The sequence below is a fragment of the Thermothelomyces thermophilus genome, chromosome 3 (assembly GCF_000226095.1).
Source record: "Thermothelomyces thermophilus ATCC 42464 chromosome 3, complete sequence".
Classification (NCBI taxonomy): Eukaryota; Fungi; Ascomycota; class Sordariomycetes; order Sordariales; family Chaetomiaceae; genus Thermothelomyces; species Thermothelomyces thermophilus.
The window spans coordinates 3344290-3365860 of NC_016474.1; the positions used below are offsets into that span (position 1 = coordinate 3344290).

The window sequence follows — 21571 nt, forward strand, 5'->3', positions numbered from 1 at the left end:
CCAGCGCGCGGCCAAACCACTCTTCTTCACCCCGTCTGGCCCGCCGAGTTCCTGCTCAAAAGGTCACTCGACATCGAGCGGTGCTCTGTCGGCTCGTTGTCAGGCGTTGACGGGGATGTCTCTATACGGCCCCCTATAAGTGGAAAGGGTCCCCTGTAGAGCCCCAGGCTGTGTGTATGAAGCGTGCGCATAGCCCGCGTCTGCCGTCGCCGCACGCGACCCAAGTCATCACGTCAGCGTTGGAATGTCGCGTTGTAGCGCGCCGTGCTGCGCCGCGCCGGCGCCTGTATCACCACCGCCCCAACATCACAAGCAAACCCCACTGTCCATGAAGATTAGATTGCCTCAGGCCTTTTTCCTTCATTCGGTTCTCTGTGCTCTAAGTGGATAGAAACCTCCCTATAACCACCTAAGGTGCTGTATCCTCAAGCCATCCGAAACTGGCCCTGAATATAATAAGTGCAAAAGAACAATAAGAGAGAGAAGAAAAAGAAACCAAAAAAAGAATGCATCCCTTTCCCACGTCCTGCTTGCACAAAACAACAGGTCTCGCGGAGTACAGCACGAAGTAGTAATAATATACTTCTCAAAACACAGAACTCAGCCTCGGCTGACCGATGCGATGGCGAGATCCGCCCTACCGTACCTAGCTAGGTAGGGTAACCTTACCGCGGCGGGTTGGGCAGCGGCCGGGGTCCGACGATCTGCCTGCGGTTGGCCCCGATGCCCTGGGAGCCCTTGTTCTGGCTGTCGCCGCCGGTGTAGCCGGTCCACTGGCTGACGTCCCAGCGCCCGTCGATGCCGCCGCCGATGCCGTCGACGCCGCCGCCGCTTTCCCCGGGCCCCAGGGCGGCCGCCCTGGCCGCCGTCTCCTGCTGCGCCTCCTCCCACTCGCGCTGCCGCTGCCGCTCGAGCTCCATCTCGCGCTCAAGCAGCGACTTGGACGCCCACCCGGGCCCCTTGGACCCGCCTGCTGCGAAGGCGGCTGATGCGGGGCTGGGCTTCGCCTTGGGAGCTGGCGGGGTGCGATCCGAGTTTGCGTTGTTGGAAGAGGGAATACCGCGGGCAAAGAAAGGCTTGGATGGAGCTGGGGGTTGCTGCTGCTGCTGCTGCTGCTGCTGCTGCTGCTGTTGTTGTTGTTGTTGTTGCTGTGATGGTGATGGTGGTGGTGGTTGTTGTTGTAGTGGTGGTTGACGCGATGATTCTGGTGAGCTGGATGCGTAGGCGGCAGGGTCGGGAAGGGGACGAGAACCGGTGTGTTGCTTGCGAAGCGGCGATACTGGGGCTGCTTCGGTTGGGTCTGGAAGGGGTCGAGATCCGGTGTGCTGTTTTCGGACCGGCAGGGGAGGCTGCTGTGCTGCCGCCGGATCGGGGAGCGGCCGTGATCCCGTGTGCTGCGTCCGGATCGGGAGCTCTGGCGGCGCGTCGGCCACACGATGGGCCTTCACCTTTGTTGGAGGGGAGGCGACGCTGGTAGGGTCCGGCAGTGGTCGAGGGGACGAAAGGGGCGGCGGCGACATTGCCGCTTCGTCGTTCGGCTCTTCGTCGTGTTGTTTCAGCTGCTGATGGTGCTGCGACCGAGGACTGGCGACGAAGTTGAGCTCGTCGCGCACGCTCCAAGAATCCTGCCTGGAGACCGGCTGTGCTGGCCGGCTGCGCGACCGTGATCGGGCCTTCTTCTTCTCGTCGCCCGCGCCGGGGCGGAGAGACCGTCCCTGGCGTTCTCTCTCGTACATGGCTTCGCGCTGACGGGCCAGCTCGAGCTGCTTCTCGAGCTCCCTGATGCGCGCCTGTTCGGGGGTCTCGCGCTCGGCCTGGTACTGGCTGAGGTACTGCCCGCGCAGCTGGGGGTTGCTCTTGCGTATGTTCTGGCGCTCCGCCCTCAGGCGGGCCTCGGCCTCCTCTTCCTCCCTGCGCCTCTTTTCCTCCGTCAGCTTCCACTGGCGCTCTTCCTCTTCCCACCGCCTCTTCTCCTCCTCGATGCGCTTCCTCTCCTCTTCCATGAGACGGCGGGTCTCCTCCTCCCACCGGCGTTCCTCCTCCAGCCGGGCGCGCTCCTCTTCCGCCTCGATCTCGGCCTTCCGCCGGCGTTCCTCCTCTTGTCGCTGCCGCTCAGCCTCTGCCTCTTGTTCTTTCCTCTTCTTCTCCTTCTCGGCCAGGCTGGGCACGTAGGGACCGGCACTAGTGATCTGCCGACGACCGCCAAATGCAATGCCCAGGTTTCCCTGGCTCGCGCCGCCCATGTATCCGTACTGCGCAATGTTCCAAGCCGGCGCCGTAGCACCTTCCTGCTCCTTCTTGCTCCAGCTGCTGACTGGCGGAGTCGGGCTTGAGGCGCCCTGTGTCGGCGACTTGGTGGGGCTCCGGCGGCCAGACCCTGAGTCGCCGGTCTTGGGTCTACTACCGTGCAGGGATGACGAGGTGTTGCTGGCATTCGAGACGCCGCTACCGCGCAGACCAGTCGGAGTGGTGGGGCCCGTCGAGTCGGGGCTCACGAGGCCTGTCCGGGAGCTCCGGGGGCCGATGGGGTTGGGGAATGCCGAGGGGTTAACAAGGTTGGCGGCGCGGGTGAAGGCGCCGAGACACTGCAAGACCTGGGCGGGGTCTTTCTGTTCGTAGAGGTCGACGGTCAGGAACATGTCGTGCTGCTGGAGGTTGAGCGGCGGGGCCTGGCAGGCGCGCAGGAAGTGCGAGATGTTCTCCATCTGGACGAAGGGCATGGGAGACTTCTTGAACTTGACCCCGGGCGGACCGACGACGAGGTTGACCAGCCTGCATGTACAATACAGTACCGTGTGTGTCAGATGGGCGCCCGGACAGAGATGCAAGGGACAACGTGGGCAAAGACTGGCTCTTACTTGCACAGGGCCACGCCGTCTTTCAGCGCCTCGAGCAGGTCACCTTCGGGAAGCTTCTCGCCCAGTGTTTCCTCGATCCATTGCCTGACCTCGTTCGCCGCGGCGGGCGTGTACTTCTCGAGGCGCATCTTGCGCAGGTCCTTGTCGAGGGACGTCACCGACGCCATGGTGGCGAATTATCGGAGAAGGATGGTGCGTTCAGACCGTCTATCTCGGGATACGTATGAAGAGATAAAATCGAGGGCGGCAGCTTCGATCGACCAAGTCGAGCACCGAGTGGAAATCGGCTCGTCAGGCTTCGGTGGGACCAGCGCTAGAGTGTAAGCTCGCAAACTTCCAAGTACCAAATCCTAGTGTAGCTAAGTAGTAATCCCGATGGCGGGGTCCCGGGTCTGCGGTTCCCCGGCGGCACCGAAAGCGCTGGATGACGCGTACTATGTAGGTAATGATCGATGTGACAATTGGGGCTCGCGGAAGGTGAGAGAGAGGTCTCGCAGATGATTCGGCCACTTGACTGAACGGGTGAAGCGGGAGGAATCTTGGTTAATGTATTGTGCTGGCCAGGGGAAGGTGGGGGGATGATTTGGGGTTGCTCATTTCCACTGGGCCCCTATAGAAGATATCTTAATTACATACCTACTTACTACCCGGATTGCAATTTCCAGGTACACTTACCCCCAAACCCCCCGGCTACTCAGAGTAGATGCTAGTGCTTGTATGTATGTACGGATTACATACCGGCATGCGGGCAACAGTGGAATTTAGCCCGGTGCAGCCACAATTTTATTTTTTTTGCATGGGGGAGGCTGGCATTTCCTTCGAAGTGCCCCTACTCCGGATATAGTGGCTGGAGCTCCCAGCGGATGCGACGATCCCTCCCGGCTTGGCAAACGACGTCACTCGGTCGAGGCCCAGTGAATAGTGTATGCATGCATTCTTTTACACTAGAACTTAGAAAATTATCCACCCGAGCTTCTGTCGCGAACTTGCAATTATTCCTCCGCCGGGGGAGCAAGGGCCAAACCAAATAGTTCAACATATCATCCACAGTCGAACAAATAACAATACAATGTCGCAACTGCCGGTCTCCCCGTTCTTACGGGCCTGGTACAAATGGAAGATGCTGCGGCTTCCATGGCGGCGCCAGTTTCTAGTTGGTACGTACCCCTCCCCCCCCAACACACACACACACACACCACGCCCCTAACCTTTGTCTCTTCCCAACACTCTCTTTGGGATAGCTTAGTGCCTCTATCGCTAACTTACCCGTCCTCGTCTCCCCGATTCAGGCTTCGATCTAAGCGGAAACACGTACTGGGAATTCCTCGACCGCGGCTCCCGCCTGCCCCCCCCACGAACGAACCCGTCATCCCAGACGACGACAACGACGACGACGACGAGGAGCAGCCCCGTCCGGTGGCGGCGCATCGTGCGCTACCCGCGCGGCACGCACCACTCGGCCGTCGACGTGCCGCCCGCCTGGCACCAGTGGCTGCGGCACACGCGCGCCGACCCGCCCTCGCTGGACGAGCAGCGCGCCGAGGTCGCCCGCCAGGAGCGCATCAAGCGCCTCGCCGCCGAGGCCGACGCCCGCTGGGAGGCCAAGCCCAGGGTGATGGAGGACGGCGCCGGCGCGGCCCGGCGGGCGGCGGCGCTCGGGGCGCGCGCGCCCGCCCTCGAGACGGACCGGCCCCTCGGCCCGGGGAGCACCAGCAGCACCAGCAAGTTCGCGAGCGCCGCCTCCGAGAGGGCCGCCGAGGCCGGCGACACGAGCGGGGCGGGGACCGTCACCGGGGACGTCGCGCCGGGGGATAGCGAGGCGGTGAACCTGCGGGAGGAGACGTGGAAGAGGATGAAGAGAGAGGCCGAGGCGGAGGCGGAGGCGGAGGCGAAGGCGGCAGAAGCGGAAGGCGACGGAGCGAGCAAGGCCGCTGGCGGGAAAGCTCCGGATCCGTGGAGGCAGCACGCCAAGGGAGGGCCGGGTGAGACGTGGCAGCCGAAGTCATGGGAACCGACCGCGAGGGAGAAGAAATGAGAGGGAGGCTTTGGGAGGAGCACCGGAGGGCGGCGGGGAGAAGCAACACATGTACAAATAGTGTAATGAGCATATCCAGGAGATGCAGCGTTCCATATTTCAAAGCGTATATACCAAAAAAAGCGAAACAAGGAATAATAAATGAGGCATTGTATGATATTATACTCTTATCTTACCCCTTACAACCCTATTTGTCTATCAACTGAACCTATGACCTCTTGAGGAACGCTGCCTTCGCTTCTTCCATCAACCGCCGAGGGGCAACAAATCAACATGCGAATCCCAGCCGCGTCAAACGTTGGATAACCACCGACCGAGTAATACCAGTGACTGTTAATGCAATCCGTGTCATGAGCGCAAAAGGGCCAAGGACGGGTATCAAAATTCCAAAATGTAGTCCCCAGCAACCGACCAAACCGACCAAACCGACCAAACAGACGAACCCGACGAACCGACACGCCGCCAACACCTCAACAAATAAGCAAAAAAGCACGAAAACGAAATCACTGCCTGGACGCGGCAGCAATCACATCAACCAGCGTCCTCAAGTTGCGCGCCGACCTCGCCAGCACCTCCCTGGCCGCCTTATCCGCCGGGCTACTACCGTTCTTCCCGCCGGCGGCGGCGCCGCCCCTGCCCCACCGGCCGCCGGTCTTGATCCTGTCCTCCCTCGCCTTGATCCCCTTCTCGACGGCCCGGCGCAGCTCCGGCGAGTAGTCGATCCCGATCCGCGCGTAGACGAACCAGGCCATGCTCTCGAGCGCGAGTGACAGCTTGGCGTTGTCCTCGGCCGTGACCTTGCCGGCCGCGAACGGCAGGAGGCACCGCAGCAGCACGGGCACGGTCACGCCCGTCCCCGCGGCGCTCTCCGGGTCGACGTCGGTCGGCTCCGGGCGGTGGTGCGGCGGCAGCAGATCCTCGACGACCGCCCGCAGGACCGACACCTGCACGTCCTCGGGTAGGGCGGACGGGTGGGACTCGACAAAGAGGCGGAACATGGGCAGCGGCAGGGCCCGCACGTGGTCGGTGAACCTCTCGTAGAGTTCGTCGACGGGCGTGAAGGCGTCGGGGAGGTAGTACGACACGGCCGAGAGGAGCCGGAAGATGCGCAGCCGGAAGGGCACCGTCTCGGCGATGGCGTCCGTGAGGGTGAAGGACGGCGTCCCTTCCCCCTTTGGTTTCCTCCCTGGCTTGCTGTTCTTCCGCTTGGAGGCCGGCGGCGTCGGGATCGCCCCTCCTCCTCCTCCTTCTGCCCCCCGCTCTCCTCGTCCTTCATCATCCCCGGGCTCAAGCTCGAGGTCGAACTCGTCCTCCCCGTCCAGATAATCCCCGAACCGGTCATTCTCCAGATCCACCACCGCGTCCTCCCCCCTCTTCCTCTTACTGTGCGTCCCGGACGCCGGCCTGCCCACCACCGTCTCCCTCTCAAAGACCTCCCGGAACACGGCCCGGTCCGACGCCCCGTTGACCTCGCCGTCGCTGAAGGCAAACAGCGCCCTCAGCACCTCGCGCACCCCGCCGCTCCTCCTCTCCCGCGTGAGGCCCTCCAGGTACCCGACCACGATGCTGCCGGCCAGCATCGGGTAGCACGAGGAGCTGCCGCCGCCCTCGAGCTCGCGGTCGTCCCGCGCCAGCCGCTCGTCCAGGTCGGCCTCGAGCACGGCGACCATCAGGTCGAGCCAGACGCGCCAGTGCCGCCAACGCGTGTGCGGGTGCTCGGCCGCGCACCGGAAGCACCAGCCCAGCACGGCCCAGAAGTCCGGCGCGCGCCGAAACAGAATCTGCGAGCGGGCCAAGGGCCCCGTCAGCGCCGCGTCGCTCTCGTCGTCGTCCGAGGAGGTGGATGATGAAGATGAGAAGGCGGCGGCAGTGGTGGCGGTGGTGGCGGTGGTGATAGCCTTGTTGCTGTTGCCGCCGTAGTCATGGTGGTGACGGTGACGGTACCGGCGATGATGATGGGTGGTCGAGGTGGTACTCCGAAACTCGAATGCCGCGCGCATGTTGGCGTTGACCGGCCCCACTGTGCTCAACAAGCCTCGCAGGTAAGAGTGCGCGAGCGAGGCAGCGTGGACGTTGCTGATCTCCGGGGCGCGGGAGGTAAATGAGGGGTGGACAATGAGGGTCGCAAGGAGGGCAATCTGGGAGGGCGGAGGGATGAGCGCCGGTTTTGGATGCAGTTTTGGGTTGGAGAAGTGGCGGAGGTGCTGTTGAGCGGTGGTGGTGGCGGCCGCGGTGTTGCTCCCGTCGCTAAGGAGGCCGGACAGGATATGAATCGCAGCTGTGTCTGTTGTACAGTACATGACGTAAGAAGTGATGAGTTAGAATTATAAGGACAATGACCAAGGAGGAAAAGAAAGTCATTGAAGCAGGAGGGCAAATCATGGCGCACATAGCTGTTCTTCCAAGTGGATTTGGCAGTGTTGCCTGAGCTCGCGGGGCAGTTGGACTGCGTCGCGGTAGGCCTGCTCCTGTTGCGGCGGGTCATCGACGGGGCTGCTGAGGACGGTCTCGTCGGCGGCATTGGATGGCGAGTTGCGCGCTGTGAAAAAAGATTCCGGCGTAGATATGCTGCCTAGGGTTGTCAGCGGCGATGTCAGCTCCATGCTGATGCCTGGGGAGCGCCGCTTCGTCTTGGTATCACGGTCTGGGTCAGTTCGTTGGAAGGTTCAAAGACAAAGATGGATTGTCGGTTGTGGGCCTGAGAAGGCGTTAAGAGGACGCCAAACCAGCGCGCTCTCACGCGACGGGCAGGTGGGGCAGCTTTCGTTACTTGCTGCAAGGACACTAGTTATTCAAGTGAGTGGGCTGCGCGCCTGGGCTGAAGCGATTTGCCTGCCTACCCCTCGGGCACCCCACCCACTGTGTGGCATGGTAGGCCTCATCTTTCCCGGGCGGTACATACAGAAGCTTGAATAATCCGTATATTACATCGCACTAATATTGGGGTTCCCGTCCGCGTTTGCCAGGTTCCCCGTCACAGATTTCATAGTTGGGAAGGCGTGAATTGCAACAATCTCTCAGAGTAGCAGAGTTATCGAGTATTGCCTCCACCCATACTAACCCCAATTCGAGCATTAATTAAGATAGGTAGATACAGGAACAATATGAGATTAGAACTTAGGTAGGTAACAATGAATTCAAACACATTGAGCCCGGCCTTTTGAACACCTCCCACCTAGTTCCCAAGGGTCATGCCCACATAATCACTCATTTTTTAAGTCCCTTTCGCCGAATCGCCGATGCCGATCATCCAATACACGTACTGTACCACCCGGTCAACAGAACGGTTGAACGGCGCATACCAAAGAGGAGAGAGAGAGAGGGAGAGAGGGAAAGGAACAAAGAAGAAGTTAAAGAAAAGGGCGGGGCGGATCTCAGAATGGAGTCGAAATAAATCGTACCCGACCACTCCCCGCACTTCCTTCCTCTTCCCCCGTATCTATCCGACCGACCACGGCCGGAATCCCTCCAGATTCATATCCCAAAGAAGATGCCAGTCGCTCACGGCACGCGAGTCCCCAGCTTCCCAGCCCCACCGACTCTGCCACTGACGCCAGCCCCGTGGCTGCCCGTCTTCCAACCCCACGACGCCGACGCCGACGCCGCAGGCCCGGGCCGGAACCGCCCCGGCGTGGTGCCCAACGCTTCCGTGACCGACATGGGCTCGCGCTGGTGGCCACCGTGGACGGGCAGGAGGCGCGGGGAGGCGTAGTACGGAAGAATGGGTTTCTTCTTGGTGGGGCTTGCCACCGCCGCAGTGGCTGCTGCTGCTGCTGCTGCTGATGCTGCTGGTGTCGATTTTGCTGTTGCTGTTGTCGTTGTGCTGCTAGTATTAGTGCTCTTGGCCTTGTCGGAAGCTGGAGTGGCCGCCGGTTTTCGGGTTTCCTTCAGGATTTCGCGAAATTCGGCCTCGTTGTTGCAGATCTGGGCTCGAATGAAGCGTGTTTCGGCGGCGGGGTCGGCGCCCTCAGCCTCGCGGAGTTCTTGCATGACCGGGACGCGGGGGACGTATTGGATATCGGACAGTTTGGGGGCGTGGTCGGGGTGTGGGACGATGGATTCGTCTAGGCGGGCGAGGTCGCCCTTTGCGAGGAGCGAGTTGATGTCGATGCTCTCGCCGGGTGGTATTGGTGTCGGGTTGGAAGGGGTGACGCAGTCCATGTCCACCTCCTTGCGCAGCACGCGGTCGATGTCAACGGCCGAGAAGAAGGCGCAGCTCTGCGGCAGGTCGTGGATGCCCACCTGCTGGGCGAACATGGCGCGCGTCCAGAGGTTGGCGACCTGCAGCGCCATGGCGGCCCGGTACTTGTCGTGCTCCCGGACCAGGTAACGGATCTCGTCGTGCACGGTCAGGGCGAGGCGCGCAGACAGGTTGAAACGCCGGATGAGGTAGTCCATGGCGACGATCAAGAGGTGGAGGTAGTCGACGCCGCTCGACTGGATGGCCCAGTTGATGCGCGACGTGAGGTAGCCGCCCTTGCTGATGAAGCGCCCGTTGAGCGCCTCGGTGATGCCGGCGCCGAGAACGGGGGTTCGCGGGTGCTCCTGCTCGGCGAACTCTTCGAGCTTGTTGAAGACGAACGACTCTGTCCCGCCGCGCCAGAAGGGGCGTTTATAGAGAGACTTGCGGTTGGTCTTGGTGCCCTTGGTGGTGGCGTAGAGCTTGCTTGCTATGAGGAGCGTGTCCTTCTCGCTGAGGTTAGGGTTGAACTGGCGGAGCAGCTGCGCGGCAAACTTGAGGCCGGCGCCGTAGATGCGGCCGTAGTTGAACACCTTGGCGTCGTTCCGGGTGATTCCCAGGATGGACGCAGTCCGGCTGTGCAGATCCGTTCCCGCCGCCTTGGTTCCTTCGAGCGTCATGAAGCCGATGGCGTTCCCACCGTGGATCTTGAACGTCGAATCCCCCACCACGGAGGCGATCCACAATTCTTCCGAGTCGACGTCGGCACCGACAAAGACGTAGCCCGGCGGAGCGCGGACCATGGCTTTCAGCTCCGACCCGACGCGGTTCTTTTTGGCGTTGGACGCGGTAAGCCAGGTGTTCTCGACCGCGCGGCGGGTGATTGTGCCCATGGGGATGACCTGGGGCAAGATGAAGCCGCCGACCGGCTCGTTGCTCTTTGGTTCCGACTTCGCAGTGGACGGTAGCTGGTCTTGGTAGACCACCAGCTGGGACATGATCCTGTCCCGCGCACTGATCCAGTATGAGCAAGACGCGTTCATCTCGAGTGCCTCCTTAGCGTACGGATACTCGGACGAGAGCGTCCCCTTCTCGAAGTAGGAGAGGTAGCCCTTAGCCATTGGGGTGACACACCGAGCCGCGGGCCCGTCCTTGTGCGGCAGCTTGAAGTAGACGTGGTCTTTGTCTTCCTTTAGCGCCGCGATGGGCTCCTCGGTCAAGTCACACGGGACCATTTGCCGGTCCGTGTACCTCTTCGCCTCGTCTCGAGGCACCCTAAACGTCCAGCCATGCTTGTCTGACCAGAAGAGCGGATACCCGTCCCAAGCAAGCCTGAGGAGCAGCGGGGCTATCCTCGTGCGCACGCTGATATTGATCGGAGAGTCCATTTTGGGAAACAGATCCTTGTACCACTGAGGCATGCCTGGTTTCTTCTGCCTTGCCGCCGGCCGAGGCGGATCGTTCTTCTTCTTGCCCTTGACCATTTTGATCTCCTGGCCCGACCAATCGAGCTGCTTCATCCAGGGGTCGTTGCCCCATTTCTCGGGGTCATCCTTAATCTCCAGCGCTTTCTCGGTCAAAAAGACGAGCCGTTCCTGAACGGCGTCGGAGAGTTTGTGATAGGTAGCTTCCGCGTTTGCGAGGTACGAGTCCCATGACTTGTCGACGGGCAGGATGACGGACGAGAGATGGCGCAGGGCGGCAAAGCTGACGGGGTGGGGGCACACACGGAGGAAGTTTGGGAAGACGATCTGGTAGACGCGGTGGGTGACGGCGACGTCGGCTGCGCAGTAAGTCAGTAGCTCGTCCAGCTTTCCCACCACGCCATCCCGGTCCAGCTCGCCGAACGAGTCTCGGAGCTCCTTGTCGATCGTCACATCGAGATGGAACTTTGCAACATCCCGCAGCGAGTTGATGGAGCTCCTCTCGACCCAGAGCTCCTCCTCCTCGGCGGTAAAGGCTCCGTTGTTGAGCAGCTCGGCCAGCTCGATGTTGCTCGACTCTTTGGCTATCTTGTCTCGCAACTCCCGGTTCTTCTTGTGCTTCATCCAAGTGGGCCGCTGCTGCGAGCACATTCCGTTGACGGCGACGTGCAGGGACATGGTGTCGAGAAAGGAATTGCGCGTTTGCTTCAGGTCGTACTCCTCCAGTATCCGGGCGCGATCGAAACCGACATTGTGGCCTACGATCACCCTCTCCTTGGTCGGATCCCCCAATGGCACCAGCTGATGCTCGTTCTCCGTCTCCCCCAGCAGCCACGGTGACAGCCATGCGTACCACGCCTCGGGTGTGGCCGCGCAGGCCATGACGGCGTACGGGCTTTCCTTCCACATGACTTCGGTGTCGAAGGTGAGCATGTTCCCCTCGGGCGCGTCAACGGCTTCGGTGCGCCCGTCGGGATAGTACTTTGTCCAACCGCTCCGGCGCACCCACGACCTCGGCTTTGGCGGCAGGGTTGACTTGGCTAGCTGCTTCGCATGCGACAGGAAGGGCTCGGCCGCGTCGATGCCCAGTTTGTAGAAATGCTCATCGAGGGTCTGGCCAGCAAGAGGAGGCAGGCGAAAGGCAACAGGGGGCGCTGTGTCGGTGTTCTTGCCAAGAAGGTCATGGCGGCGAAGGTGGTCGCGCGCGAGCTCGATAAGCTCTGGAGTGGGGGGGTCGGTGTTGCCGCGGGGGAAGAGCTGTTCGTAGATGCCGGTGCTCAACTGCTGGACGCCAATCTCGTTGAAGCGGGCCTGGCAAGGAATAGACAGGTTCTTGTTAGCCTCAGCCGCCGGAGCGACAGTCGAGTCCCAGCGGCGCGGGACTGGATCTATGCGGTGCCATGGACGGCGGCGAGCTGCGCGGTGTCGCGCAAGACGGATGAAGCTCGCGGCGGGCGCATCTCGTCCTGGCAATCCGCGAATCGAAATGAGCATTCTGTACGGCGAAAGCACAAGGGCAGCGCCGCGCTCAAGTCATGGTAACTCGGGCGAGCGACTCGAATGGGTTCGATGCTGAAAAAAAAGTCGGCTTGTCCGGGGCTGGCGGCGACAAATCACGTCGTTGGAGAGGCAGAATTCCCAAGAGTCAAAGGGATCCGCAGCGTGGCCCACCAGATGACGCTTCCCGACGCGCCGCTAAAACCCACTGCTACCAGCCTGGAAGAGTTAGGAAGATGGAGCTTCGGCTTGTACTGTAGTTACATGCATAGATTACGGTACGGTAATGTAACAGCCTTTATGCTCTATGTGTACCAAAGGAGTGGATCCTTGTTAACGGCAAATGTTGCAAGTACGGATGTACACCCGAATGCATGCATACCGGTCTCATTGTGATGGCGTACCTGCAGAGATATTCTGCACGGTATCGATGAGATCAGCACACAACACATGATGAGAAGTGGTGGGCCTGGTTATATTTCCTATCTGGATTCCTTTTGCATTACGTGTACCCACCAAAACAGCCTTTAAGAGGGTACTAAACCTGGGCGTTCTCGAAAGGGTCCAAGTGGCGGATGGCTGTGGAGAGTCCGGGCAGTAGACCGGACCCGAATCGGCAGGAAGACCGGTCGTGAAACCCACTGTAGCCTCCCGAGGTCTTCATGGTCAGATTGCCCTAGGATAGAAATGTATGCATCCGACCGGCCTTGTAGCAACAGACTCAACCCATCGTTCGAGCCCGAGCTGGCCGAGCCTGAGACGAGTGCAGGGTAGAAGTTTTCTACTTAAACGAAAATGGTTCCGATTTTTGGTATCCCTCATCGCACCTGCGAGACGGAGTACATACCTGCAGGTTCGTGTGGCATCCGGGAACTATACTCCTCGGTTAGAGTACCTGACTGACCTACGCCGATGACCTAAACAAGTTTTAATGTTCTGCAGCGGCCGACTTGTGGATAGAGAAGCCGCACATGCATTCTTGCTCCTATCACACAGCCCGCAGCAGTATACTTCACAGCTCTTGATACATACTTTCCAACTGAGCTACATAGGTTGACAAGACACAGTACTTTCTGCCGACCCATCCACCTCCAGCACCTTAGCTTGCCTAGCGGCAGTTCGACCCTTTGCAATAGCCATGGACGACAACTTCTTTGCCGGAACCTTGGACGATTTTTACGATGGTAAGTCTGGATGGATCCCGGATTACTCGTTCCCAAGTCTGAGGCTGCAGAACATTATTTGTGTGTACCGAGCTTCTCACTCATTCCTAGTCCCGAGTTTACTTGAACTGGCAAGACCAGAACTTTGGGAGTGGAGCTCGACTTTGGGTTTCCCATCATCAATCCGACTGATGCCCGTTTCTCCGGCCCCATTAGCTCGAACCGAGCCCGAGACGGGCCCAAATTCAACATCTCAGCGCCGTCTCGTCGACCAGGATGTGCTTTTCGGTACAAGGGTCCAGGAAGTATCCGCTTTGCCATCCGATGCTCTCGGCATGGGGCTTGGTCCAGGTCCCACTCGGGCCGCCCCCAATAGCTCCAATAGGTCGACCCCGGCGCAGGCTCGGCGCCCCGAGCCTTCTCGCCCCCATGCATTCAGTGGGGACCGGGCGGGTCCAGATCAAGGTCTCTTCCAGCTCAACTTCCTCCCGCACCGCGCCTCCAGCCGTCCTCCCATTTTTGCCACATCCACTCCAACTCCGACCCGCCGCGCAGTCTCGACCGTGTTTCCTGCTCGCCGCTTCCCAAATCCCTCTACGATCTCGAACCGCCAGCGGGGTCACGGAAACAATTTCCGCAGCGCCGCAAGGCCGTCTCATAGCCCTTCGGCCGCCTCGCAGCGCCTGCCGCATCAGCACCGGGCAGGCGGTATTTCACGTTCTGTAGATCTTGTCGCTGATCGCGTCGCGCGGCCTTCCCAACGTCGACCAGTCTCTTTCGCGCACGACGGTCGCCAGCGGATCCCGACGTCGCCCAGCATGTCCGCCAACGCTCGTAGGAGAAGCCTACGCCCGAACGACTTGACAATGCCCTCAACTCCCAGCCAGCCAACCCAGCCGTCGCAGCAACCCACGTCGCGCTCCGCACAACCAGAACAGTCACAGTCGGCTTCATCCGCAACCAAGCGCAAGCGGGAACCGGACCTCAACGATGACGACGACCCTTTTGGCGACTCTGCCAGCGCAGACATTGTTGATCTGGTGGACAAGACCGAGGTCCCGCCCAATACCTCCAACAGCCAAGAAGAAAACAAGAAATACGTCACGATGTCTACTCTCGACTGCGTCATTTGTATGGACAGCGCCAAGGACCTGACGGTCACTCATTGTGGTAAGCCAACCCTTCCCTACCGGCACGACTTGGCACCCATACTTATCAGTCGTCTCAGGGCATCTATTCTGCTCCGCCTGTCTTCACTCCGCTCTCAACATGGACCACAGCAGGCGTATATGCCCCATCTGCCGCCAAAAGATCGATAGGCAGCCGGCCGCCGGCGCTAAGTTTGGCCAGAAAGCGAAGGGCTACTATCCTCTCGAGCTCAAGTTGATGACCAGGAAAACCATAGGAGTCAAAAGGGAGCAATCAACTACCGGCCGCGACGGGCCATCGTCGCGTTGAACCATCGTCGTTACTCTAGGCGACACATTCCAAACTGCACCAACAGCTGTCTGTGCGTCCGCATTCCGGGACCCAGGGCGGAGCACATCAGCGTCCGGAATTATCACCAGACCCGTGTGTTCCATGGTCTCCAGGCAGAGCAATGTGGCTCACCGGGTGGCCGCACTCTGATAGGCGGCAGTCTCACCTTTTTTTTTTTTTTTTTCATTCTCTCATCCAATATCCCGGCAGCCAGGGTGCTGCATTTCACGCGTTCAAGAGATCCTACGGACGCCAAGATACATTGGAGAACGGATTGCGGCGTTCGCTGCGCCTCATCACCTGCTCAGACCATATCTTATTATTTCGGGCACCCACTACGGGAGTATCTTTGCGTTCAATATTGCATCGGCGATGGGAAGGATGAGGTGGGGTGACAGGCGGATATTTGGCGTTGCGATTGTCTGTTGTATATATACCCCCGGGTGCAGGAATCCTGACACGCATCGATGGCATTGTGAACACGGGGCGCTGGCTGGGTGTCTAGACGGCAGGGTCTGGTTGGTTTTTTTTTTCTCGGCATGGGTCGGAATATTTGGCATTTAGACGGGCATTCATCTTCTTTTATAGGACTACGCATCACAAATGACTCTTTCTCCTTTTGAAGGCGTTGAGCTTGTCAAGGGTGCAATGCCGCAGTTCCGGCGGCAACTGACCATTTTCGGTTTGCGAGTTCGCTCGGGAGTGCAATCAGTCCAAACATAAGAAGCGCAACATTCGCCTCGCCGGTTTCTTTTCAACTGCCCCATGAAAAAAGCAGACCGCAAGACAGGTGGTGGTAGTTACATATTCCTTTGAAACAATGAAGAAGTCAATCCGTACCCTCGGTTCAAGAAGTTGCTTTCCTTCTTCCCTCTATTCATTCCTCCTTCCGCCACTCGTTGCCGTTCAATGATACAAGGATATTTTGCCCTCGTAACGAGAAGCGTCAATGGAAAAGCGTGGGTGCCACCCTCGGCTTCTCAGCAGGAACCTGGCCCGCCTCATACTGCAGAATCAAGATGTGTTAGTCCAGTGTCTCCTTTCAAAAAAACAAAAAACAAAAAAAAAAAAAAAAACGTCGGCAATGCGCAAGGTAGGTGCAGACAACGTACCTCCAAAAAGTCGGTCGCAGTGATCAGGAGCATGAATGCCTCCGCCAGCTCGTCAATCCTCTCCTCCAGCGCCGCCTGCGCTTCCGCGTCATCCTGGCCCCCCCCTCCTCCCCCTCTCGCCACGACACTTCCGCCAAACAGGCTGGTCCCATTCCCCTGCCCCTGCCACTGTCCACCGCCACCGCCGCCGCCGCCGATGCCCATCCCAATCCCCGCGCTCCGCTTGAGCGTATGCACAACCAGCATCCGGTGCTGCGTCAGGAAACGCCGCCCCTGCACCACGTTGTGCGCGCCGCGCGCGAGCACCGCCGCGCCGACGATGCGCGCCAGCGCCACGAGCAGCGTGTAGTGCTTCTCGAGCGCGCGGGTATCCCGGGCGTCGACCTGCAGCTCCGGGTCCGCGGCGAAGACGCCTGCGATCTCGAGGGCGCGGAACAGGTTCGCTTGGAGGATGTACTTTGCGCCGGGCCGCGTCTGGGCGATCTGCAGGAGGAGGGCGAGCTTAGCGGAGAGGTACTGTTCGGTCTGCTGTTGGGTGGCGGAATTCGGGGGGCCGGAGTTGGCGGGGGGGCTGATGACGGAGAGCCAGTCGGTGAGGATGGTTTTCAGGGAGTCGACGAGGACGCCGAGGAAGTTGAGACGGTTGAGAGATTCGATGATGGTCACATCGTCGTCCGAGCGCCGCGAGGTGTGGACGAGTGCCGAAAGGAGGACGGTAGCGGCGGTTTGGCAGGTAATATCGCTACCGTAAGCGTCGTCGCAGATCACGTTGAGGAGGCGGTCGCCGTGGAGTTGGATTGCCTTCAAGGTTCTGGCACGGGCAGTTGCGAGACCGCGGCTGCGAGGCCCTGGCGCCGCCGTGGCGTCTCTGTCGACAACGGCGGTGAGGTAGCGGTAGCAGATGCCATAGTACAGCGAGCGGAGTTCGGCACTGCCTGCCCACTTGCTAATGGAGCTGAGACAGACCTGGAAGAGCTGGAAGAGCTTGTCGCTGATGAGGTTTCCAATGGCAAATCTCTCTCTTTCCACTGCCGAGCCGGAGCTGTCGTCATCATCGTCGAGGTCGAGCTTAAAAAGGAGCACTTTGGCAACTCGCGCAAGCTCGAATGCTTCGGCGTGGCTCAGCGTGCTGTAGGCCTCGAGGGTTGGCAGGATGGCCTGCAGTGCTTGCAGCAGGAACGCCATCTTATGCGTGCCCTTAAAGTCGTTGGCTTCGAACATCACCAGGAGCAGGTTGGCCCACGCCCTGAGCAGGGTGAGCCTCGCCGCGCCGAACAGCTTCTGACGATTGGTAAATGTCAAGTACTCGACCAATACTCTCTCTTCGGTCTCGATGGCGTCCAGATGCTGCGGGGTCATTACTTGAAACGAGTCCCTGAACTCGTTCCGCTTCAGCGCGATGGTCTCCCGTACTTTGTGAATGTTATACTGTAACCCCGCCTCTGGATGCTCGACGGCGGACGGTCTGATGTCGAGGTCCTTGTAGAAGACAAATTGCGGCGGCGGAACGTCCCAGTTGGCGTCGGGATTGAGGAAGTCAAAGAAATCAAAGATGTTGGCGAGGCTCAAAGGCTCCTGGTTGTCCATCTTGATCGTGCCGTTCAAGGCGTCGAAGATCTGGCGCTTGACGGAGGGTATCCTGTTCTGCGAGACGCTGCACAGCTCTTTGCCGATGTACTCAAAGATCATGGCTCGCGCCCCAAGATAATCGATATACGCGACCGAGGCGTTTGAGAGCAGGAACTCGGGGTTGTCCGCCTGCAAGTCGTCCCATCTCAGGTCCGGCTGGATCTGGATCTCCCTCAGAAGCATGTGGAAGAGGAAGTTGGTGGCTCTCAATTCGTCCATAACCAGAGTGGCAGATAGTGGAGACTTCCAGAGAATCTGCAAGATGCGCAGGATCCGGTACTTCAAGGTGATCAGGTACCCGCGCATGCCGTGCTCCTCCTCGTACACCGAGATTTCAATGGCGATATTGAGAAGACTGTGGAACAGTGATTTCTGAGCGTCAAACGCCCCCCTCGGCTCGATGGTTAGCCGGTTCAGCTCGCAGTGGAAACCGAGGAGGAGGTGAGCGATGGTTGGCTGGTCGGGCGTCGCCTTGAGGCACTCGTAGATGAAATCCAGAATAAACAGCTTGATCACGTAATTTTCCGACTCGGCCTCCAGAGCCGGGTCCAAGGGGGCAGAGATATTTGCGGCGAGCGACGCGGCGATGGTATGCCCCTCCCCGTCCTTCTCAAGTTGGACGATCGCTTTATTCCGGTGCCCAAGACGGCCGGTATCCGGGTTCCACGCCGAGATGATCCTGGGGGACGTAGAGATCTTCTCGAGCAGCTTCAGACAGGCAAGGGTCAACTCACCGTGGCCGAGATTGCAGTACTTGCCCAGGTCGACCACCAAGCCAAGGTGGCTCAAGATACCGTCCTCGAAGGAGGAATACGCGGCGTTGGCCACCGAAGCGCGTCGTTGCTTCTCCGACTGAACGAGAGGGCGCACAAGGTGCAGATAAGTCTCCTGTAGGTCGAGAGCCTTGATCATGACTTGGATGCCCCGTAGAATGCTGAGAACCAGAGGCGAGTCGGGAGATGCGCTGCCTAGACTGACGGGATCTTGGTGGATAGTGCGAATAAGGGCGTTGACAACCTTTTCGTTGAACAGCCACTCCATGACGCGGGCGAACGGATGAAGGCGAACGTATGTGGCCAGATCGGTAGTCGGCATCGCCACGTCAATGGCAATATTGCTCTCATTACCCAAGATGATCAAGTCCTCGTTGAAAGTCGACAAGCAGGTCAAGGCGAATTCGAGACAGCTGAGGCGCAGCGCTCTGAGCTGACCAGGATCTGCAAGCTCCTGGGACTTCTGCGAGAAGACGCGGAAGACAAAGTCGACGTAGGGCTCCATCCCAGGCGCGCGAATGTTACTCCCCAGATCCTCGGGGAACGTCAGGCTGTCGTTCAGCCCCTCGGGGCCATCAAGAGGGGCGAAGAGGGACGCGAGAAGCTGAATGAACGCGTTCGACTCTTCGAAGCCACCGCTAAGGTCGTTTAAGATTGCTTCCATGTGACCTTCCGGGGTGAGAGGCTGCCCGAGGTATGTCACCCTTTGCTGGGCTCCCGGGTTAGGCAGGGTGTTCGTTGCCCACGCATCGACATATCTCCAGAGCGCTTCACTTTCGGGGACTTGCTTTTGCGTCATCAAGGCTTTCAGGACGTAGAAGATGCAAGCGCGGAGCCGAGCCGGTAGTGGACCATCTCCAAGCCTGAAGAGTGTATCGACCAGCCGCATCTCCTCGTCCATCAACATCCTCTGCCGGGCAACCGCGCTCTCTGTTGTCAGCTTGGCAATCAGTCTCAAATAGCACTCCAGCATCAATGCAGACTCGGGCTCCGTCTCGGCCAAGTCAGCTCCAGGTTTACTGGGGCGTTGCATGACCTGGGCCTGTGCCGGCGCTGGCTTATCACGAAGCTGTCTCGTAAAATAATCCAGCTCTTTGAAGATTTGGGACCACGTCAATGACTGGGAGCGCTTCATCTTGCCGGAAGATTGGTGGCCCTCGTCTAGCAGAAACATGTGAGCAGCCGTTGCACATTCCTCACTGTCCGAGAGGCACTGCAGCATTTCGCAAAACGCGCTCACAAGCGGAGTGGATGCTCGTCTTGACGCCCAGTGCAAGAAGCCGGCCAGGTTGCTATCTGGATCCTCCCAGAAAGACATGGCCGCGTCAGGTCGCCCTTCGTAGGCATATGAGACGATTATCAGGAAGCGCTCGAGATCAAAGTCTTGCTCGTGGTTTTGGCTGAGCTGTCTCTGCTCATCCTCCTGGGTTCTTAGTTTTCGAAGCATATCTGGAAGGTTGGAGATGCAAGCGTCCACGAATTCCTCCAAGTGTACCATCAAGCTCCGCTGGAGAAAGTGGCTGAAGGGGAAGGGATCCGAAGCCAGGGGAGGAGACTTCCGCTGGAGCCATTGACGCATTCCCAGGCGCGACGGGTCCTGCCATTCCTGGGCCCTACAATCAGCAGCCACAGCTAAGATGAAGTCGAAGGCACCCTCCTTTAGCGCCTCCATGAATTGTTTGTTCCTCTCCTCGTCTTCCTCGTCGAGGTTGATCCCCTGAAAGTCGTAGATGGTGTCGTCCAAGTACCATTCACTGTACTCGGCAATCCACCATGCCCGGACGGCGGCGCCAAGATGTGGAAGGGCCCAGGCGTCGTCGGTCGGCTTGATGACTACCCCGTTCAGCTGGCGGGCTTGCTGGAGATCGCTCACTCCCTCGGTGGAGCCGAACGCTGAGATATACGCCGCGAGGACTGGGAACAGGTGCACTAGAGAGAGGCTCGTTAGCAGGGTTTTGGAGCACTATGAACGGTGCAGTCTCCCTTACCGAGAAAGTGGTCGTACTTGTCAACCCTCCTCAGGGTCTCGATGAAGTCTTGAAAATCTTTGACGGTCGCATGACGTTTCTCGACGGCGGCGTGTAGAATTGCTGCCAGACATTCGTGCTGCTCCACGAGGCTTGCGCGCGAGAAGTCGAACGTTTCTTGGTTTTCCGGCGCCCGCACGAGGTCGGCCTGCTGCAGCAAGCTCCGCCCCGTGGCCTTCTCCATCATGCTATGCAGCATGGACCGCACACTCTGCATGGCCTCCATGAACCTCGGCACAGCCTTCTTCACAGCCTCCCCCGCCCTTGACCCAGGTGGCGGAATGCCAAACACCTTCTCCTCGGCAATGGCGCCGAAGGAGTCCTGTAGCTCCGGTTCAAGCTCGTCGTCGGCCGCTATCTCGCAAATGAGGCGCATGCAGTCGAGAAGGTACCTGCGCTCCTGGTGGAAACGAATGACGGCGCATTCCCACAACGGACGGCTTTGCGTCTCGGTGTCGCCTTCGGCATCGCAGTCCAGCAGAATCCTCGCCGCCTCCAGTTCGTCCAGGTCCAGGTCGTCGGCAACCTTGAGGCAGTCATTGACGAAGTCATCGTTGATCGCGTACTCGTCTTCGTCAATCTTGACCTTCCCTAACCCCGGCCGTCAGCATCCAATTCTCGCCCACACACAAGATCTCGGTTTTGTTTTTGAGTGGTGGGCCCGTACCAGTCCCTAGGGATTGTCTGTGGGCTGAGTTTCGCGGAGGCTTGTCGATCAGCTTTTTGAACGCGTCGGCTTGCGCGTCCAGGAGCTGTTCCAGGACCGGCAGGCCCTCGTACCGGTGCTGGCGGACAGCGACCAGCTCCCCGTGCAGGGCTTGAAGGGCCTCGAGTGCGCGCAGTTCAGACATGGTCGGCGGGGTGAAGGACGGCGCTGCGCATTCTCTTGGAGCCGCAACCGCGTTTCTGGAGCTCAGGGTCCTCGGGGTACTCGTAGTCGTCGGACGATACTTAATGTGTCAGTGGGAGCGGTCGTCCGGTAGTTGGGCCCTCAGCACGCAAAAGACCCGGGCGGCGTGGTCGATTGCTTAGGCGATGGTTGTAAGTGGAATTGTCAAGTTTTCGAGCTTGGCGATCAAGAAGCCGTCCCGCGCCAAATTGCCTGCCGATAGGCGCCAAACCTCGCTGCAGTCAACAAAAGAATTAGGCGGTGAGCCGTTCTGCCGCCGCCCATGCTGAATGGATCAAGCTAAAGTCAACGGTGGAGCTCTGCACTCTAAACTGCTCGTGGGCCGGCTTTGCCCTGGCTGCAGCGTGCTAATGCAGCGGGCTGAGTATTGGTCATAGCTCCTTCCTGCCGGGCTCCTGCCCCCAGGAGGGAGGAGGCGAAACCAGGAAACGGACCCAGGCAGTTGCCCATTCCTCAGTCAGACAAAGGCGGCAAGCAGCCTTTA

The 21571-nt window shown here is 59.6% G+C and overlaps 7 protein-coding genes across 7 annotated transcripts; 2 read left to right on the plus strand and 5 right to left on the minus strand.

The window, feature by feature from the left end:
* Nucleotides 1-301: 301 nt before the first annotated feature.
* Nucleotides 302-3406, minus strand: MYCTH_2304984 (uncharacterized protein). The gene is made up of 2 exons (XM_003663223.1): nt 2859-3406; nt 302-2772 (listed from the first exon to the last, which is right to left on the minus strand). The coding sequence occupies exons 1-2, from the start codon at nt 3023-3025 to the stop codon at nt 666-668; spliced, it is 2274 nt and encodes a 757-aa protein (XP_003663271.1). The 5' UTR covers nt 3026-3406; the 3' UTR covers nt 302-665.
* A 366-nt stretch (nt 3407-3772) lies between these two features.
* Nucleotides 3773-5145, plus strand: MYCTH_2304985 (uncharacterized protein). Its single transcript, XM_003663224.1, has 2 exons — nt 3773-4015; nt 4148-5145. The coding sequence occupies exons 1-2, from the start codon at nt 3928-3930 to the stop codon at nt 4891-4893; spliced, it is 834 nt and encodes a 277-aa protein (XP_003663272.1). The 5' UTR covers nt 3773-3927; the 3' UTR covers nt 4894-5145.
* MYCTH_2304987 (uncharacterized protein) lies at nt 5146-7222 on the minus strand. Its single transcript, XM_003663225.1, has one exon. The coding sequence runs from the start codon at nt 7191-7193 to the stop codon at nt 5397-5399; it is 1797 nt and encodes a 598-aa protein (XP_003663273.1). The 5' UTR covers nt 7194-7222; the 3' UTR covers nt 5146-5396.
* Nucleotide 7223: 1 nt separating this feature from the next.
* Nucleotides 7224-7631, minus strand: MYCTH_2304989 (uncharacterized protein). The gene has a single exon (XM_003663226.1). The coding sequence runs from the start codon at nt 7494-7496 to the stop codon at nt 7272-7274; it is 225 nt and encodes a 74-aa protein (XP_003663274.1). The 5' UTR covers nt 7497-7631; the 3' UTR covers nt 7224-7271.
* Nucleotides 7632-8184: 553 nt separating this feature from the next.
* On the minus strand, nt 8185-12140 carry MYCTH_2304990 (uncharacterized protein). The gene has a single exon (XM_003663227.1). It carries the CDS (start codon nt 11989-11991, stop codon nt 8395-8397), a length of 3597 nt encoding a protein of 1198 aa, XP_003663275.1. The 5' UTR covers nt 11992-12140; the 3' UTR covers nt 8185-8394.
* Nucleotides 12141-13602: 1462 nt separating this feature from the next.
* On the plus strand, nt 13603-14798 carry MYCTH_2304992 (uncharacterized protein). Its single transcript, XM_003663228.1, has 2 exons — nt 13603-14327; nt 14386-14798. Exons 1-2 carry the CDS (start codon nt 13976-13978, stop codon nt 14613-14615), a joined length of 582 nt encoding a protein of 193 aa, XP_003663276.1. The 5' UTR covers nt 13603-13975; the 3' UTR covers nt 14616-14798.
* Nucleotides 14799-15492: 694 nt separating this feature from the next.
* MYCTH_2304994 (uncharacterized protein) lies at nt 15493-21140 on the minus strand. Its single transcript, XM_003663229.1, has 4 exons — nt 20845-21140; nt 20139-20768; nt 15749-20079; nt 15493-15642 (listed from the first exon to the last, which is right to left on the minus strand). Exons 1-4 carry the CDS (start codon nt 21026-21028, stop codon nt 15583-15585), a joined length of 5205 nt encoding a protein of 1734 aa, XP_003663277.1. The 5' UTR covers nt 21029-21140; the 3' UTR covers nt 15493-15582.
* Between the last annotated feature and the right edge of the window lie 431 nt (nt 21141-21571).

What these genes read in the sequence shown, in the direction of transcription:
- MYCTH_2304984 (XM_003663223.1), bottom strand. Translation starts at nt 3,025, where the DNA reads ATGGCGTCGGTGACGTCCCTCGACAAGGACCTGCGCAAGATGCGCCTC. An exon ending in GACGGCGTGGCCCTGTGCAA is followed by an intron (nt 2,773 to 2,858) that starts GTAAGAGCCAGT and finishes TTGTACATGCAG; the next exon opens with GCTGGTCAACCTCGTCGTCG.
- MYCTH_2304985 (XM_003663224.1), top strand. Translation starts at nt 3,928, where the DNA reads ATGTCGCAACTGCCGGTCTCCCCGTTCTTACGGGCCTGGTACAAATGG. An exon ending in GCGGCGCCAGTTTCTAGTTG is followed by an intron (nt 4,016 to 4,147) that starts GTACGTACCCCT and finishes TCCCCGATTCAG; the next exon opens with GCTTCGATCTAAGCGGAAAC.
- MYCTH_2304987 (XM_003663225.1), bottom strand. Translation starts at nt 7,193, where the DNA reads ATGTACTGTACAACAGACACAGCTGCGATTCATATCCTGTCCGGCCTC.
- MYCTH_2304989 (XM_003663226.1), bottom strand. Translation starts at nt 7,496, where the DNA reads ATGGAGCTGACATCGCCGCTGACAACCCTAGGCAGCATATCTACGCCG.
- MYCTH_2304990 (XM_003663227.1), bottom strand. Translation starts at nt 11,991, where the DNA reads ATGCTCATTTCGATTCGCGGATTGCCAGGACGAGATGCGCCCGCCGCG.
- MYCTH_2304992 (XM_003663228.1), top strand. Translation starts at nt 13,976, where the DNA reads ATGTCCGCCAACGCTCGTAGGAGAAGCCTACGCCCGAACGACTTGACA. An exon ending in CCTGACGGTCACTCATTGTG is followed by an intron (nt 14,328 to 14,385) that starts GTAAGCCAACCC and finishes CAGTCGTCTCAG; the next exon opens with GGCATCTATTCTGCTCCGCC.
- MYCTH_2304994 (XM_003663229.1), bottom strand. Translation starts at nt 21,028, where the DNA reads ATGTCTGAACTGCGCGCACTCGAGGCCCTTCAAGCCCTGCACGGGGAG. An exon ending in CAAGTACGACCACTTTCTCG is followed by an intron (nt 20,080 to 20,138) that starts GTAAGGGAGACT and finishes GCCTCTCTCTAG; the next exon opens with TGCACCTGTTCCCAGTCCTC. An exon ending in CTGCGACCGACTTTTTGGAG is followed by an intron (nt 15,643 to 15,748) that starts GTACGTTGTCTG and finishes TTGATTCTGCAG; the next exon opens with TATGAGGCGGGCCAGGTTCC.